This window comes from Glycine max, chromosome 17 (assembly GCF_000004515.6).
Source record: "Glycine max cultivar Williams 82 chromosome 17, Glycine_max_v4.0, whole genome shotgun sequence".
NCBI classification, from domain to species: Eukaryota; Viridiplantae; Streptophyta; class Magnoliopsida; order Fabales; family Fabaceae; genus Glycine; species Glycine max.
The window spans coordinates 2,373,658-2,391,644 of NC_038253.2; the positions used below are offsets into that span (position 1 = coordinate 2,373,658).

General features: G+C 34.5%; 1 protein-coding gene and 1 long non-coding RNA gene across 5 annotated transcripts; both read left to right on the forward strand.

The window, feature by feature from the left end:
- Positions 1 to 1,444: 1,444 nt before the first annotated feature.
- Positions 1,445 to 16,846, forward strand: LOC100786790 (serine/threonine-protein phosphatase 4 regulatory subunit 3). 4 transcript variants are annotated; one of them, XM_003550545.5, is made up of 24 exons: positions 1,452 to 1,792; positions 4,400 to 4,480; positions 7,743 to 7,842; positions 7,967 to 8,051; positions 8,158 to 8,207; positions 8,463 to 8,542; positions 8,670 to 8,729; positions 9,164 to 9,263; positions 9,358 to 9,435; positions 9,684 to 9,751; positions 9,864 to 9,932; positions 10,011 to 10,088; positions 10,174 to 10,269; positions 11,014 to 11,084; positions 11,585 to 11,662; positions 11,768 to 11,861; positions 12,758 to 12,856; positions 13,549 to 13,766; positions 13,853 to 13,967; positions 14,932 to 15,063; positions 15,139 to 15,246; positions 15,318 to 15,427; positions 15,519 to 15,620; positions 15,704 to 16,846. In XM_003550545.5, the coding sequence occupies exons 1-24, from the start codon at positions 1,748 to 1,750 to the stop codon at positions 16,230 to 16,232; spliced, it is 2,646 nt and encodes an 881-aa protein (XP_003550593.1). In that variant the 5' UTR covers positions 1,452 to 1,747; the 3' UTR covers positions 16,233 to 16,846. The 4 variants fall into 4 exon arrangements, 2 of the variants coding, with proteins under 2 accessions (XP_014625279.1, XP_003550593.1); XM_014769793.3 differs by lacking the exon at positions 4,400 to 4,480 and having other exon boundaries at positions 1,451 to 1,792; XR_001385767.3 differs by lacking the exons at positions 15,139 to 15,246; positions 15,318 to 15,427; positions 15,519 to 15,620; positions 15,704 to 16,846 and adding an exon at positions 14,045 to 14,135 and having other exon boundaries at positions 1,447 to 1,792; positions 14,932 to 15,068.
- On the forward strand, positions 1,880 to 3,773 carry LOC121173855 (uncharacterized). The gene is made up of 2 exons (XR_005889397.1): positions 1,880 to 1,957; positions 2,048 to 3,773. It is a non-coding gene; the product is annotated as an uncharacterized lncRNA (long non-coding RNA).
- Positions 16,847 to 17,987: the final 1,141 nt, after the last annotated feature.

Sequence of the window (17,987 nt, forward strand, 5' to 3'; positions counted from 1 at the left end):
TATTTGGGGTGTTACAAGTGATAAATGTAACAATGTTAGCAAATGTATGATGTGTTAGCAAATGTATGATGCAAACCATGACGGTTAATAATTTTATGATACTTTAATTGATGCAGCATATGTGCCTAGACTTTAAAAGAATTTAACTTTTTGTAGTTTTTTATACTCTCTTGGTTGTACATAGTGAGTCTATGATGAAATTGTAAGAGTTTTTAAAGGTAATTTGACAAGTTAAGAATTCAAAGTTGGATGATGGAGTATATATATTTCAAGATGATGGTAGGTGTAGTTATAATATATTATATTTTAAAACTTGACCAAATTAGTTTTAATAAAGTTGAACTTCATTAGCTAGCAAAAAGGTAAGGATGAAATTGAAGTCCTTTTTAATATAAGTTACATGTTAAAAATATATTCATTAAATTTTTTTATTATAATACAATCTATATAATTAGAAGCATTTACTTATTATAAATCTTTATTATATAAAATTGCAATGTAAAAATTAAAATACTAGTTATATTTTAAAATTATTAATATTTAATTAAATAAAAATTTAATAAATTTGATATGATATCTATTTAAAAATAGATACATTCTAAAATTTATATAAAAATATATTGAAAAAGTTCACATAAATGATAAATGTGAACTGTACCGGTAGCATGCTAAACTTAATGAATTGTTCGAATGTAAAACATAACAAACGACAAATAATATATATATATATATATATATATATATATATATATATATATATATTAACTAGAGAAAAAAATAAAGTTACTTTTAAAAACATTTATTACCTGTTTCCCATCACTAGTTTGTGTATTGAAGAGAAGAGACCTAACTCAAGAGTAATTGGAATGTGAAGGTTTAATCGGTCTCCCTTAGGTTTGGTATTTGAGTCAAATGGTTTGACATGTGAGTTAATAACCTATTGATACAGAGTGTCTTTGCTCCAAGTGTGTAAGCACAAAAGTGAAGATGGTTGACATTCCAACTACTCAAGCTGGAGTCTGTGAGTACAAAAAGATTTGAAGTAGTAATATTTATTGTCATTCAATTAGAGATATACAATTTAAAATTTAAAATAATATCTCAATCCTAATGGGATAAGGCGTTGTTGTTGTCGTCGTCTCAATCCTGTTTTTTTTTTGAAGGAAAAGTAGCAGAAAGTTGAAAAAAACCAAGAAAAAACACAGGAACAATTATCGCGGTGTAAAAGCCCCGTGTTCACTCGGTTAATCGGTTTGGTCGAGTTTTTCCAAAATTCCAAACAGTCCCTCCCCGTCCCATGTGATTAAATTGCGAAAGAAAGAAGCGCGCAATCGCACGGATCGCACTGAAGTTTATGGCCCATTCGTGATTTTCCTGAACCCCCAGGGGCATTAATGCGAATCCATATCATTAATGCAATGCGTTAATAGTTTTCACTTCTCTTTTTTGCTTAATGGAAGGTCGGGGCAGTCTTGCACAGAGAAAACATATTAAAGGGGAGAGAGAAAAAGATATATATATATATATAGAGAGAGAGAGAGAGAGAGAAAGTGAGAGAAGGGAGAGGAGAGAAAGTTCACGCACGCTGCTATGTTGATGGCGGTTAGGGTTTCCTGTTGATCCCGCGAAACTTAGTCCCTTTGCTGAAATTGTTTTTTTCTCTCTCATTCTCCTTCTCCTCAAAACCCTAATTCGAAGCCCCCAAGATTGAGTGTGCCCGTTGTTGCTTCAATTTCGAGAAGTTGCGATGGGAGCGCCGGAGAAATCACAGCCTAACACTAATTCGATGCAGGCAAGTCTTCTCTATTGTAATTGTAAACCTTCTGCCTTGCCCTAGAATCTAGTCTCTGAAGTTTTTTTTTTGCTTTTTGATGTTGTTTGCAGTTCCGATTTAATTTTTTGGAGGCCTTTGATAGACTCATGTGTTAGCTTCGTAGATTCATTTGGATTGGTTTTCGTTTAGTATCGCTCGTGTCCTGTTATGCTGTGGTTTCTTAAACAACTTGTTTTAGTAGTTTCTATGTTTAAAGCAATCCATTTGTTGCAGTTACGGACCCATAGATTTTTCCAATGGAGGCAAAGCCTTCCATAATATCCCCTCGGAGAAATTTGTATGTATTAAGTTGTGATATAAACTGTTCTTTTAAATGTGGCTAGGTGGTGTGTGTGTGTGTGTGTGTGTAGCGTGTATGGTAACATCTCATAAGAAATTGATCTTTGAATAGTCTAGGACTGGTTATGCAATGACATATGGTTCCATGCTTTCTGTTCGTGTGAAGAATTGGGCTTGTTAGGTGCCAATTAGATTATCCAAGCAAATAGGCTAGAATCTAGATATATATGCTTCTTGCTATAATAATAATAATTGGATATGATTTCGCGGATATTATCCCCTGGAAGTTTTAAGAAGTTAGAAATTAAACTGAAGGGTAAGAATTTAGTTTTTTACCCTCAGACCTTGTTGGGCACATACTCTTTTGAGCTGTAGTTATTAGACAAGGATCTAGTAGTGTTGGAATGTTTGATTTAAGTTAAACCTTTGGATTAGCAAAGACTTATGTGAGCCAGAAATGAATTTCTTGATGCTAGATCCGAGGATTTTGGCTGCAATTTGGTTAGATAGTATTCTATATTTTATCCTTTTAATTTTATCTGTTACGGTTAATATGTGATGGTAGAATCTGTGAAGTTGTTGTCGTGTCACTGGGCAGTGCACTAGTTATGGACTTATGATCCAATTTAGTCTTCTTCTGATGTGTTGTTGTTAGCCTGGTGGTCACTAAATGTACAAAGCATTTTCTTTTTTCTAGAGAGTTAATTGCACTCATTTCCCTTTTTACTTAATTTCCTCAACTTCTTAATTGTTACTACCCTGAATGCAGTTTGTTGTGTTATGTTTGCTACCACATTCTTTTCAGAGTTGGAATTGTACTTCTTTCACTGTAATAATGTTCAATGACGTGAATAGTAAATTAGTAATGCTGGCATCTGATGATATGTTTTGACTTAACTCCTAAGCACAATAGGCAAATCCAACCCAAAAGACTAGTCCATTATGTGGGAGTCTCATGGCTTAATCTAGCTTCCTACTCTACTCAATGTGGGACTCGTAACATGATACTTGATATCGTGTTCTTAATTTTGTTAATTGTTTCCCTAGTCATTAATGAGATCCCACTTAAATTTAAAAATTATATACCCAATTGTATTCTCTGGCATTTAGTTGAATTCTTATGTAGTTGTTTGTCTCTTGGCTTGTTTTCATATAAGCTACCTGTTCCTCTCTTGTGTATACTGGTCAGTTATTTAGTTTAACTTTTTAAGAATTTATCAACCATTTTAATTAATAATCAAAATTCACATGTTGTTAACTAATAAAACAAATTTTGTATTAAAAGATAAGTACTCAGTAGTAGTATTAGTATATTTATCTTTTCAGTGCTTTAATCTTGGTTTATGCAAATCAGAAAACACCCTTAGTAAAGCAGATTTTGTATTAAAAGATCAGTACTCAGTAGTAGTATATTTATTCTTTCAGTGCTTTAATCTTGTTTTATGCAAATACCCTTTATTACAAGTGAGGAAAGAAGATCCTATCTGATGTTAGTATTCTCATGTGAGGCTGGTTTGAACTCTGGTTACATTTTAGTAACTCTTGTTTCTTGGCATTCTAGTTTCCTCAAACAGTTAGGATTCACTTTTGAAAATAGAAAAAAATTGTTGGATTGGATGTTTACAGCTTAATTTGATAAGATACCTTGGTACTTTTTGGAGATAAATTATTGCAAAGATGTGTGTTGAACAATTAGGAAGCCAAAACGTCATCCACTTGGTTTTCAGAACTGAAAGACAGGAATGAAATAATTTTGTATCAATGACAATGATAATTTTTATTTTCAGTCCTTCATGTTCATTAATTACTATCAACGTGGAAATAAATTTCTTTTTATTATACTATGTAATTTCAGTTTATATTTCTTTTCTTCTTTTCTTTTCTTCAGATTTTGCTCCTACCAATCATATTGCAAGAGAAATTGGAAGTTGGGGCATTCTTGTTTCATTTGGCTCATAAAAAAACATTTTCCTTTTCGGCCTTGTTTGCAGCTGCTAATTGCTTCACATTCTTTCTAGCAGAGCCTTTGACTTGTTTTTGAAGGAAAGAGGAAATAAAAAGATTGCCGAACAAATACATAATGATTTGGATTTCATCGATTTAATCACATGAATAATATAGTTATTTTAACAAGAGAGATCAGTTGGTCTGCTTAAGATTAATGCATGTAGTTTATTGGTTTTGTTTTTACTTATATTATAATACTTCTATATTGTTATAAACTGTGGTTGAGAGGCATATATGATACTTTCTTTTTACTTAATCTCTCTTCTAATTGGATTTCAGCCTGTCAAGGTATATCGTCTGAATGATGATGGGAAATGGGATGACCAGGGTACTGGACATGTCTCTGTTGATTATTTAGAGGTTTGAAAATCTTTTTTATTTGATGAAGCTTTTATTTGTGACACGACAGCTTGGGTAATGGTATCATTTACTCTGTGTAGCTTCTTACACCTGGTGGAAAAAGGCTTTTGTTGCTTGCATTCGTAATTGGCTTGCCTATTACTTTTATCTGCTTAATTTTCCCTTGGGTAGTGTTTGGATAGAGAATTTCAAAATTCTATGGAATTTGATATGTATGGGAATTTAATTTAGTTGCTTCAATTAAATTAAAAAACATTAAAATAGCAAGGTGCATCATAGATAGAGATGCACTAAAGTTTTGAGGTTAGAGAATTCAAGGTGAGCCATGAAAGAGAATGAATTTCCAAATTTTTTCACTTTAGGTATTATTTGAATTCCCTTCAATTTAGTTGTGAGATTATGTTTTGGTATTATTCATGATATTATATTATATTTATATTTATTATTAGAATATTCTATTTCCTATTAATCAGTAATTGATTGATCTTGTAATCAATATTGATTCCCTTTTCCATATTATAAATAGCATGAGGGTGTGGTCTACATTGACACACAACTTACCGCAGTAAATAATACTGTTCCATGGTATCAAAGCTTAGGTTTGTTGTTCTCCATCGGGGACCTACTGTCCTCGGTGAACATCTTTGCTTGTCGTCCTACCACTGGCAACCTCCACGCCAGTCATTGCTCTGGCAGCCACTGCGCGTCTCCATGTGCGTCTCTTTGGTTTTTTGGGTGAATAGTACCCACAATACTTGCGTCCATTGTTTGGCCATCGCCGCCTATCCCTTTCACCAACGACCTATTCCAACTGGAGTTGCCGTCCATCGGTGACCTCTGAGCCAGAGATGAGACTCGCAACTCCTCTGCACATGCCTCTGTGGCGCTTGTAACTCACCTGCTCTTCACAAATTGGCACGTGGCGCTGTTTCTGGTTAGACCCATCCTTTGGCGACCCCTCCGCTGCCATTCCCTACTTCTGGTGAACTATCCAGCCCTTGTTCAGACCTGTTTGGCTCAGTTTGAAACCAAACACCCCTCTCAACACCCTCGCTTGGCTGTTTCGCTGTGTTTCATGGCCTCTAACAACCCTCCTTCGGAATCCCACTTCCACATCTGCTATGAGGTTCACCAATGTCCCTCACACAGACAGATTTGTGCGCAACTTTCTTTGCGGGTGAACTGTACTTGCGCCCATTGATGGGCCTGTTTGGAAGCCACTGTGCCGCGCTCTTGTTGGTCTGCATCAATGACCTTTCAAGAATGTCACAACGTCCACGAGTGCAGCCAACTCAACACTCCGCCACAGTGACCCCATGTAGGGCCCTTTTCTAGCGAGAAAAGTTCACGCAAACAATGCGTGACGCATCTTCAACGAGTGTCACATTGAAACTGCTTCCTTTCGCCTTAGGGCATGCTTTATTCACGGGTGAACACCCATCACAACTACTACCATCCTTCGTTGGCTGCCGCTGACGTTTTTCGGCACAACCACATGACTGGAACTGTCTTTATTTTTGTTTTTGTTGGGTTGACCACATTTGTAATAAACTTGATTCATATCACACATATGCTCTAGCTTGAGGGGAGTGTGAGATTATGTTTTAATATTATTCCTGATATTGTATTTATTATTAGAATATTTTATTTCCTATTTATCGGTAATTGATTGATCTTGTAATCAATATTGATTCCCTTTTCCATATTATAAATAGCATGAGGGTGTGGTCTACATCAACACACAACTTACAACAGTACAACAATGTTACAAGCTGAAAAAAGATTCCCTGTAAAATTCCCATTCACATAAATCAAAATCTAGATATATAATTTATCATATTTAACATCTTCATTTTGTCCATCTTCATCATCCAAATTCTCCATTTAGCAGCATCATTGATGTCCTTTGCACCTTGGTCTAGAACCAAGTCCTTATCTTCAATTTGGAGCATCCCCATCCAAGTTGTCCATATCCAAACCTTCATTGTTCCATCATCATTTTCCACAATCCAGTCATTCTCGGACGAAGCATCATCTAAATTTAGCTCAAGATTCTTCCTTTTCGTAGCTTGTTTCTTTTTGGTCATTCTTGAATTAACCTAACAAATACAACATCATTCATTGTTTTTTGCTTCGATCAGTTTCTTCTTTTGGTCTAGACCTAAACAAAAGCAAATACAACTAAGATTTAAGATGAACAAGTAGTTAGCTTGTAGGCAATTTTAAAAGGGGATTAGAATTTGTATTTGATCTCTTTGCTTGAAACTCTAGTTGTGTTCACACCTAGAGGAACTACATAATGTCAAGCTTATTATCCAAATAACATTTTTGAAGTATGGATGTTCTTCCCCATAAGATTCCCACCACGGTCCCACCAATTTGTTGGAGTCTTCTTAGCCAAATATCATTCTAGCTAAAGGACCACCAAACTGAGTTGATCCTTGTAATCATCAAGTTGGACATCAACCTTACATTGTTTTCATGATCAACCACCATCCTTGTCAGACAATCATATTCATACAGCTAACAATTAACTTCAAGATCAGACTTAAATCCAGGACTATAATTGAGGGTTAAGAAAATAGTCCGCAGCATGTGAAGGCTTTTGAAGGAAGAAAGTTGGGTGGACTGACAAAAGGAGAACAATATTGAGGGTGCAGCATAAAATAGTCCACATCAAAAGCCTTTGCATCTCATTTAAACATGAACTGTCTTCTTAACCCTCAATTACACTGTAGTCCTGGATGCAAAGTTGGCTGCACCATAATAACTAGTGAGTGGACTGATTCCACAATCCATCCTGGCAATTTCACAAATTTCTGATCCTGCATGTGAATGATTTTAACTGCCATGGAACCTTTCATCTTTGTCTTTCGAATTATAAAATTATAATTTTATCTATTTTTAGTACACATTTTCCTTTAGGATTGTTGAAAACATTAATTTTACCTGCTTTCTTATAATAGCTGAGTACCATTACAGGAGTTATAAGGTTAGCTTGGTGCTTTGAATCCCTCCCCCTAACAAAAAACTAACAACCAACATTGGCTGATAAAAAAAAATCTGAGTACCATTACATATTTTGCTTCTCCCACGTAAAATATTTGTGATCTGTATAGCTAATATGGTTTGATATTAAAAAAAATGTGGTCAGTAGGTATTACTGCATGTAAATGCATATCATTTACCTGATTTTTCTTTTTATCTTTTATTAGACAAACGCGGATTCATTGCATTGAAAATATATTTTTTTATGATGCAGCGATCAGAAGAGCTGGGCTTATTTGTTTATGATGAAGAGGATAATGAGAACATACTTCTGCATCGCATCAGTTCTGATGATATTTATAGGAAACAAGAAGGTAGTTGGTAGCTTTTATCTTTCCTTCCTCTCTTTCTCAATAAAGAGCTGTTGTCTTTCATTTACGCTTGAAATATAAATGGGTCATGGTGTTTATCAGTTTGATGGATTCTTTTGTTCTTCAGATACAATCATCTCATGGAGAGATCCAGAATATGCTACTGAACTGGCACTTAGCTTTCAAGAGCCTAGCGGCTGCTCTTACATATGGTTATAACTTACAACTAGCTAATGATTGTCAATTGAGTTATGCTTCTTCTGGGTTTTGTTTCTGCTGCTGTAGATTGAGCTTAATTACCATGCTTGTTTTGTTCAGGGACAATATTTGCAATGTCCAGAGGAATATGCATTTTAATACATTAAATAGTAAGTAATGCAAATTTTAATCTCATTATTAGCTCTCTGTCGGATGTGCTTCCGTTTAGTGTCATTATTTGAATATTCAATAGATCAACTATGAAAGTTATTTCCTAGGAGCTGGTTTTAGCTTCGGCGACAAAAGAATATAATATAAACTGCTGAATTGTGCTATTTATGTGCTGTTTTGATAATTTGTTTTGCTTTATTTGCCTAATGACTCGTTTACTGTTTTAGTATGATTATTTTTGCTGGATATCTCAGGTGAGCCATTTCACAGTGTCAGCAGTGAGCCAAGGGAGTTGCCTGCTGTTGAGCTATCAACACTTCCTTTGATTCTAAAGGTTTGGGCATTCTGTTAATCTTCTTGTTTTTTTTTTTTTTTTATTTCTTTTTAGAATAGTAACAATACATACACGTATACCTTGAAACTTAAATATATTTTCATTGATTTTGCCTTCTGGTTTGCAGACTGTGGTTGACAGTGGCTTTGCAGATCAGTTGCGGCTTACAGAACTAATATTAAGTGATGTAAGCTAACTTAAAACTTGGGTATTAGTGCATGTTTTGTCTTCATTGGGTACACCAGTGACCTTCGTTCTGCATAATTGGGTGATCTCTCCTATCATTCATTTAAGTTTCTATCTTTTGGTTGCAAACCTGTGCTTTTTGCATGATTTCTAGATTTTTTCAATGTTGTTTTTGGTGGAGAGTTTGCTGTGGTGATGCATATCCCAGACCTAAGACGTCCTTATCCCAATTCCTATACATAATCAAAACTCATTCTTATCTTAGCATCTTAGTTGTTTATACTTCATATAACACGTGAATCATGATAATGGTGCCATCACACTGTCACATTGCGTCACAGTCCCCTGCTCTTGTCATCTCCTATGCAGCTGGAATGGCACTTTTCTGCTAGTGTATTTTATGTGCATCCTTTTTCACTGGTCTTTAAATTGCAGCAAGCATTTTTTCGGAAGCTGATGGAAGTATTCAGAATGTGTGAAGACTTGGAAAATATTGATGGCCTTCACATGATTTTCAAAATAGTCAAAGGGATTGGTCAGTATTCATTTTTACATAATTTTGATTTGGATCCTTATTTTTGTCAATTATGTCTGCATTCATTCTTGTGATATGTTTTGCTTCATTGCAGTTTTGCTAAATAGTTCAGCGATTTTTGAGAGAATTTTTAGTGATGACTTTATAGTGGACATTATTGGTGCCCTCGAATGTAAGTGTATTCTTCTGAAATTTTCCCCCTTTTAAGTGACATGAGCTATTCATATTTAGCCATTATTTCATATATGTCTATCCTGTGGTTTTGTTTTTATTTTATTTTATTTTATAATTTGTTGGTTGTATTTTAGCCTTTCTTGCCTGCTAATAGAGGTTTAAGTTTTATGTATTTGATTTAGATGATTTCATTTCTTCATTCTTTCCTTCTACCTTTTCTGAACCACTTGTTTTAGCAATATGCAGATGATCCAGAGGTTCCTTTTGTTCAACATCATCGTAAATTCTTAAAGGAGCATGTTGTTTTTAAGGAGGTATGGTATCCTATCTTTTTATTTTTGTAGAGCTGCAAAGTAGGTAGATCTGTACTCTGTAGATGTGGTAGAAAATTTTACCTTATAATATTTTACCTATTTTCTCTTGTAGGCCATACCTATAAAAGATCCCGTTGTGTTGTCAAAGATACATCAGACATATAGAGTTGGTTTTTTGAAGGTTTTGCTCTTTTTATGCCTTTAATTGCTGTTTGATTTCATCTTCATTACGATTTTTACCTTCCCTTCTCACTTTCAGGATGTTGTTCTGGCGAGAGTCTTGGATGAGGGTATTGGTGCAAATCTTAACTCGATAATACATTCTAACAATGCCTATGTAAGATTTGATTAACTAGGAGTAAAGACATATCATTTAATTTAGTGAATGATGTCCTTATTGTTGTGTGCTCTGTTATTTTTAGGTTGTCTCTTTGTTGAAGGATGACAGTACATTTATCCAGGAGTTGTTTGCTAGGCTAAAATCGCCAACCACCTCTCAAGAATCAAAGAAGAACTTGGTAAGCCTTGATGAAGATATTGTTCTATTTGCTTCTCTTTGTCTATACCTGGAAAGAAAAGCTATTCCCCCTTATGGGCCTCATCACCCTCCTCCTTATATTTTGTACTCAAGACAGAGAATTATCCCCTTTCCATCCCTTCCCCTTCCATCCTTCTTATGACCACTCATCTAATAAGCAAACTTATACATGGCAGTGCTACTGTACAATTTCCATCGTGATTTGAATTTGTTCCTTCCTGAAGATGTACCTTATTATACATTTGCAATCAGGTGGATCTATCTGAAGTTTTACATTTTACTTGTAAAAGAAATAGAATCCCAGTAAATAGTATCTACTTGTTTCTCTATCAGGTTCATGTTCCCATATTCTTAGTTGCTAGTAACTCTTCTATTATGAAAAATGTTATGACCTTAAAATAAAACGAAAATAGTGAATTGTTATGTTTATTCTTCATCTTTCTTTTTCTTCCATAAAAGTCATGTAAATCAAGATGCATCATAACAGAGTAACTTGGTAGATACTTGCGCTATTACTTTGTTATTAGAATAGGGTTAATGCTTTACTTTCTTTAAAATGAATCATGTCTACGTAACTTTTATCGTATACTGAGGTTTTATGTTAGTAGTTCTTCCTATCTTGTATGGCTGCATTTCTGTAGTGCTTAAATGTAAATGCTGCCTTGTTTAATCTACCATAGATTCTTATTCTAAATAGTGTTTGCCTCTTATGTGAGATGAGCAGGTTTATTTCTTACACGAGTTTTGTAGTTTGAGCAAGAGCCTGCAGATGGTCCAGCAGCTTCGGCTTTTTAGGTATGTTAAATTTGATTGGTCATGGTGAGACAGCCTGTTTTGCTGCTTGTCTTTTAAGAATTAATTTCGTAAGACTGATAGCAGAATATTTATTAACTAATGTTTTGCTGCTTGTCATCATGAGACAGCCTGTTATCATAAAATCTATTATAAATAAAATGTTATACTTTTTCAAATACAAATATCTAATTAATATATAGTAAATTTAATAGCAGAATATTTATTAATTTTTAATATATAATAATTTTAATTATTTTAACAATATAATATTTATTACAAATTTTAATAATATTATTTTATAACAAATTTTAACAGAACTCATGCATCTAATGCTCAGAGTTATTTTTTTAGTTACTAATCATGAATATGTGCTTTAATATCTGTTTGTTAGATACGTATGTTATGTTTTATTATTGATCATGAATCTTACAATTCGCAATTTGAATACCAATTCAACTACCATGCACTGGTCATTAATTTTAAATTCTGAATGTCTGTAGGGATCTAATGAACGAAGGCATCTTTGATGTTGTCACCAATGTTTTGCAAAGTCAAGATAAGAAGCTTGTGTTAACTGGGTATTGCTTCCTCTATGCCAATTTGATCTGTATAAAATTTCACTTGACTGTTTTTTATTTTACTTATGATTAATTTCTAATGGGAAACCATTGTGATGGTTGCAGAACAGATATCCTCATTCTTTTCTTGAATCAAGACCCTAATCTTCTGCGATCCTATTTTGTTCGACAGGAAGGATTTGCTCTTCTTGGACTTTTGGTATGTTTTGTATGCAACTGAGTTCACATAAACTTTCTAGATGACATTCATATATAAAGAATTAGCAGATATACATAAAATAAAAAATTTGTTGGTGAACCTATATATAATAATGCTTTGTTGCTATACTGCAATTTTGAAACCAGAAGTCAGTTGTGTTATTTAGTGGGGTGTTTTGCTTGTTTCCTTGTATTAGTGCTGCAGACTGTTGTAGGATATATGTGTAGTCTGTGACAGTAAAACTGATGTATTACTTAAAGAATGAATGCAAAGCATGGTGTAGTCTTGCTAATGGTTCAGAGCCAAAGGAAAGGAACTAAAGATTGAAGACACGGGACTGTTTTGAGAGTGTAAACTGTCAACAGTTACTGCAAAAAGTAACTATGTGGTTTGATTGGTCCTATGGTAGATGGAGGACATAAGGTTAGACAGATAGAAAGGAATCTGAAGAACTCAAGCTTCATAACACCCTAAGAGGAAGTTTGATTGTGTTCTATTTTTTTTTCACACAAAACTGTTACAGTGTTATGTAAAATAATTTTAAAACTGTTTTTTTGAAAAAGAAAAAGAAAAAAATCTGTTTGGTGATACTGTTTTTAAATCAGTTTGCGTAGTTAAAAAAATAAGAATTAGAAACATTAAAAAATTGCTCCTTATTTTTTAAATTTTTAAAAAATCTGTAAAGACACATTGGCCACCCCATGTTATAATTTACTTGCATTGTATCCATTATCTTTAGATACAACGGCCACAGCATGTCCTCACTCTGAACTACACTCTGGAACTAATTAAAATTTAATTATTGGGAGGCATATGTGATCTATGGATGATATATAGTATTGACTTAATGGAAGGCTAGCCCAGCTTGTATTTATTACTCATACTATCTTGTGCAGGTTAAAGGAATGTTAACAGATTTTGGAGAGAACATGCACTGCCAGTTTCTTGAAATTCTTCGCAATTTATTGGACTCATGCACATTGTCTGGACCACAGGTTCATGTTTCTGCTATTTTCTGGAACATGTCAATTTTTACCTTGTTTGTAACTTGTTTTTTTATGACCATTATTCTTCTTGACTGAAATATATTTGTGTTTCTTATGTAGTTCTTAATTTTTAAGGAGAGGTCTTATCTTTGACTTAAAATTTCTCAACTCAATTCCATATCCTGATACTTGTTGTTTTGCATTTGTATCCCTTTTTTATGGCTGTATTTTATTTAAATGGTAATTTTCTTTGCTCTTATTATTAATGAATAGTAACTGTTATGTTGATAGTTTAGGGCAGATAGTTTGAATCAGTTACATGTTATTAATTATGTTTGTAATAAGGGAATAGGGGGATAGATGTGTTATCTGGTAATTTGGACAGTGAAAACATCTAAGAGTCTTTTTTACTCTGGGACAGCAAATTCTTCTGTATTTTGTGTGATTTAAAAATACTATTCTTCAATTTATTAACTGGTGTTCCATCAATTTTTTCTTGCTTTGATTTTGAAGTCAACATACTAAGTTTTGTTTGTGCAGGGATAAGTTTTGAATGTTGAGTTGTATTTTATAATATATCTGCTGAATTGTTGGAAAAACTTGTCAGTTAAAGTTTCACGTAAGATGAAAGTCTATTTCTATGTTTGTATGATAGGTGTTCCTGAACTTGTTTTATTGACTGTTTTAGTTTCATCTGACAGAGGGACACTATTATTGACATATTCTTTGAGAGGCATTTGGGGCAATTGATTGAGGTTATAACAGCATCTTGTCCTTCAGAAAATACTGCTGATGCAAGTGGCAAATCAATAGGTCCTGGACGAAGAATTCAGTGTCAGATTGGAACAAAGCCGGAGATACTATCAAACATATGTGAATTACTATGCTTTTGTGTCCTACATCATCCATACAGAATAAAGTATTTCCTTGTTGCTCTGCAGTATCGGTTGACTTTTTGCTGTTAAGCATGGAAATTATGTTCATGGTTCTCTTTGCTGTTTTTAGGTGCAACTTTCTTCTTAATAATGTGATTGAGAAAATATTGCTATTGATACGGAGAGCAGAAAGATACTTAGTTGTTGGTGCTGTCCGGTTCATTCGAACTATTCTCTCTCGCCATGTAAGTTTAACATTTATGCAGATACTGTGACTTGAAAAGCGAATATTCTAAATAATGCTAATCTGATTGTTGTTCAGGGGGAATTTACATTGAGTAGATAGATGGCTATTATTACTTTTGTACAGTAGAGCTATGTTACAACAGGCTACAAATTTCTCCTAATAAAAGGTGATTGACAAGTAAATCTGTGAACAAATAATACTGGAAAATAATGGATAACTCCACTGTTTCATTATGAATTGTGGGGATCATGTAAATTGGTTGAAGAAGTCTAGAATTTTACTTGTTTTATGGTAGATATCTTAGTTTTGTCAATTGCAGCTGCCCTGGGGTTTGGTTTGGTTTGAAATTTAGGGGGTTCCCAGATTTGTATTAGCACTGTGGCTTCTGTAATGGAACCTGTGTTTCATGAAACCGACTTTTACTGAAGCTAAAGGCTGGAAATAGTTTAATGTTTTTTTTAAGATACCTCATATATGAAACTTCACTTGCTAGTAATATTCAGTTATGACTTGTATTTTATGATTTTGTTTTGTGAGATTTGGGTTTTAAGTTGTTTTGGGATCAGTTTCTGGTAGAAAATGATTGCATTAAGCATTTTGTTAATGATACAACTGTACATCATTTATATAATATATTTCAAGCCATTTTTCATTTTACTTCTAAATCTAACCATTTTGAATTCAAAACTCAGGTTCTCTAATTTGAATCGAGAATTGATACCCTTGTTCCTCAAAATTATTACTAATTTTCATTTTATATATATTTTTTAATCATGTTTTGAGGTAGGGTTTTGTCTGTTGCAACCTGCAACCCCTTTCTTCTTTTAGATGTCTAATTTTTCGTGACTAAGTTGACTCTGTTATTTTGGAGCTCATCATCCTTGTTACCAAAGAAATGTTTTTCCTTTATAAAAACCGTTCATTTTGCATTTCATCTAACACTTTGGAGTGTTAACATGCAGGATGAACATCTGATAAATTATTTTGTTAGGAATAATGTTCTGAAGCCAATTATTGATGCATTTGTTTCTAATGGCAATCGCTACAATCTGCTCCATTCTGCTGTTCTGGAACTTTTTGAGTTTATTCAGAAGGTGTGAATCTTTAATAAGTGTTCTGAATCTTAAATGGCTCAAGCAATGTTGTGCTGATAATATTCTACTCTGTAGGAGAATCTGAAATTATTGCTGAAATACATAGTCGGTTCTTTTTGGGACCAGCTGATGAAATTTGAGTATTTGGCTTCAATTCACTCACTGAAAGTTAAATATGATCAGGCAAGTCTTTTTTCTATACGAGCATGACTTGTGGGCCAAACATAGGCTTGAGTTTATGTGCTTGCTTGCAGTGTTTGGATAATGGTGGGACAAAAGATGCCACTGCTGTAGAGGACATTCGAAGGCGAAATGATGAGCGTGCTCTGGAAAGAGAAGAAGAACGGTACTTTAATGAGGACAGGTACATATCTTCTTTCTTGATCATTTCTAGTAGATTTTCAGTTGTTTATACAGTTAGCATGGAGTCTCTTAAGTTTTGTTTATTTGATCAGTGATGAGGAGGATAGTGCTTCTGCATCTGTTCCACGCAATCAGAAAGGACACCAGCAACCTAATCTATCCAATGGAGTTGCTGCAAGCTATTCACAGTTAAGGTAGACTTCCGTTTCTTAGTATTATGTTTAACTTTCTGTGGTCCATATATGTTACAAAATAATTTGTCCGTCCTGATTTTCAGTCCAAGGTCACTGGTTGACTATGAGGATGATGAGGATGATGAAGATTATAAGCCACCCCCAAGGGAGCAGCCAGAAACTTCTGAGGAAGATGATGGGATAATGGAGTCTCTCAGGCTGAAGAGGAAATTACCTTCCAAAGATAAGGAGCCTGAACTTGAGAAGAAACAGAAGTTATCAAAGAATTCTAAATCTAAAGATAGTGTTTTTGCTGCCTTGTGTTCAACATTGAGCCAAGCTGTGCTACCTAGTAAGAAAACATCAATCGACATTCATACATGTGCTCGAACAGATGGGAGGATGAGCTCAAGCGAAGATAATCAGGGGGATGTACAAAATATTTCTAGAAGCAGCAGTTCCAATAATAGCAACATTGCAGCAGAAGACAATCACGTAGAGAAAGAAGGTGAAGCCTCTAGAAGCTTTTCTGATTGCTTGCATGCAAAATCAGATAACATACAATTGGGTGGAGAAGAACGTCCATTGGTTGCCCCAAAATCCTCACCAGAGATGGCTGTAAATGGATCCTAAGCTTTCAGAATCATATGCAGGAAGACAGATTATTTGTTTTATTTGACGTATAGATTTTCTGGTGGGTAAGTGGTTCTGACTACATACATAGAGCTTTGAGACGAAGGAAATTTACCTACAAGGGGGTAAATTCTGCTTTTGCGTTGCATCGAGGACGTGGGAATACTGTACAGTGCCACAAAGAGGCGGCGGGAAGATATTAATACAGCAACGTGGGTGTATCTGGCTCCTATTCTTCAGTTTGCTATTTTGGGCTTTTGAGCTTAGTAGTTGTTGTTTTTGTATGACATTCCTGAGAAATAATTCTGTATTTTCCCCTTCTCCAAAATTTACCTCTTCCAGCTCATTTATTTTCAAAGTTTCTGCCAGAATATCCAAGTGCCGGTGAGGGGTTATCATTCATATTATACTACATTATATAACCCTTCTCAGTATTTGAACTTCCTGATAGAGGGCGCCAATATCTTGCCCTACACAGGTTTTCCGTGTGTTTTTTTTTCCTCTTTTGTTTTTTTCTTCTAAGGCCCATTTTTCACAAATGTGGGAATCATCAACCGTTGTAAATCTGTATTAAACTGTTGAATATTGCAAAGTACTCTTATGCAGTTTGTCCATATCGCAACTGGATTCACTATTTATTATTATTATTGCTGTTTGTTGTTGCTGCCATGCTAGACCTTGGTTTTCCGTATTGTGGCGCTTTTTATGCTCTGCAGTTTTGTAATTGCCCAGCCTTTACGCTAATGTCGTTGTGTTGTGGTTTTGCTACGACTGTTCATGGTTTAGATTGGTTGTGCGGTTTACTCAAGTATATCAGTTGTGCAACCAACCTAGGTCCTGGAAAATGGGTTGCCGAGTGGAACCAGATAGCAGCTCTGTACTCGTGAGACGTGACTTACCCCGACGTAAATTTCATCAAAGTCAAAGTCATTATTCGTCTAAGCAAATTTCATCTTCATGAGCTTTCAATATTCAACCAGCTTATGGACTTCTTTAAAACTGCTACATCAAACATCTAAAGCATCTTGTACACTTAACAAAGTATCAGATCTGCTCACACAACATTGTTTCTGTAAGATTTTATCTTAAATAAAAACAATAGTGCTCAGTGAAGTTGCCTAAAAAAAATTATCAGGATAGGCGACATATGGAGATGAGCTATAGGTTTTGATATTAAGTTAGATTTCATGTTGACATTGTCTTTAAGTTACTCATCAACTGAAGCAATGCCTACTAGAATTTGTCTCCAAGTTACCCGAGAGAAACAATGCCTACTAGAATATGTGGTACACCAATATGGTTCCTCTATATATGAATTTGCAAATGATTAGAGACTGTTTTTAGGTTTTGTTTTTTTTGTAAACTATAAATGCCAAGCTTGCAAATAGCATGAGTGAGTACGAAACAACTACACATTTTCGAGTTTCCTCGTGCTCATGTAGTCATGTTCTGTACCTGTGTTACACATTTTAAGGCAAATAGTGGATGACAAGCGATCCTTACACATTTATCTAAATTAAATAAATGCAGGATTGGCTGCAGGAATTTATTCAGGACTCACATATGGGCTGAAGGAAGCTCGTGGAGCTAATGACTGTGTAATGTAATGTTATGGGTGATGCTAGGTGCACCACCATTATTGCTTGTGCACCCAGCAATTTTTTACAATTCCCTAAATGTCCCTGGTGTCTTCTTCCTTTTGAAGTTGGTTGCAGTGTTATTTTTTCTCTTACGCCTCCATTGTTTTTTTCTTCG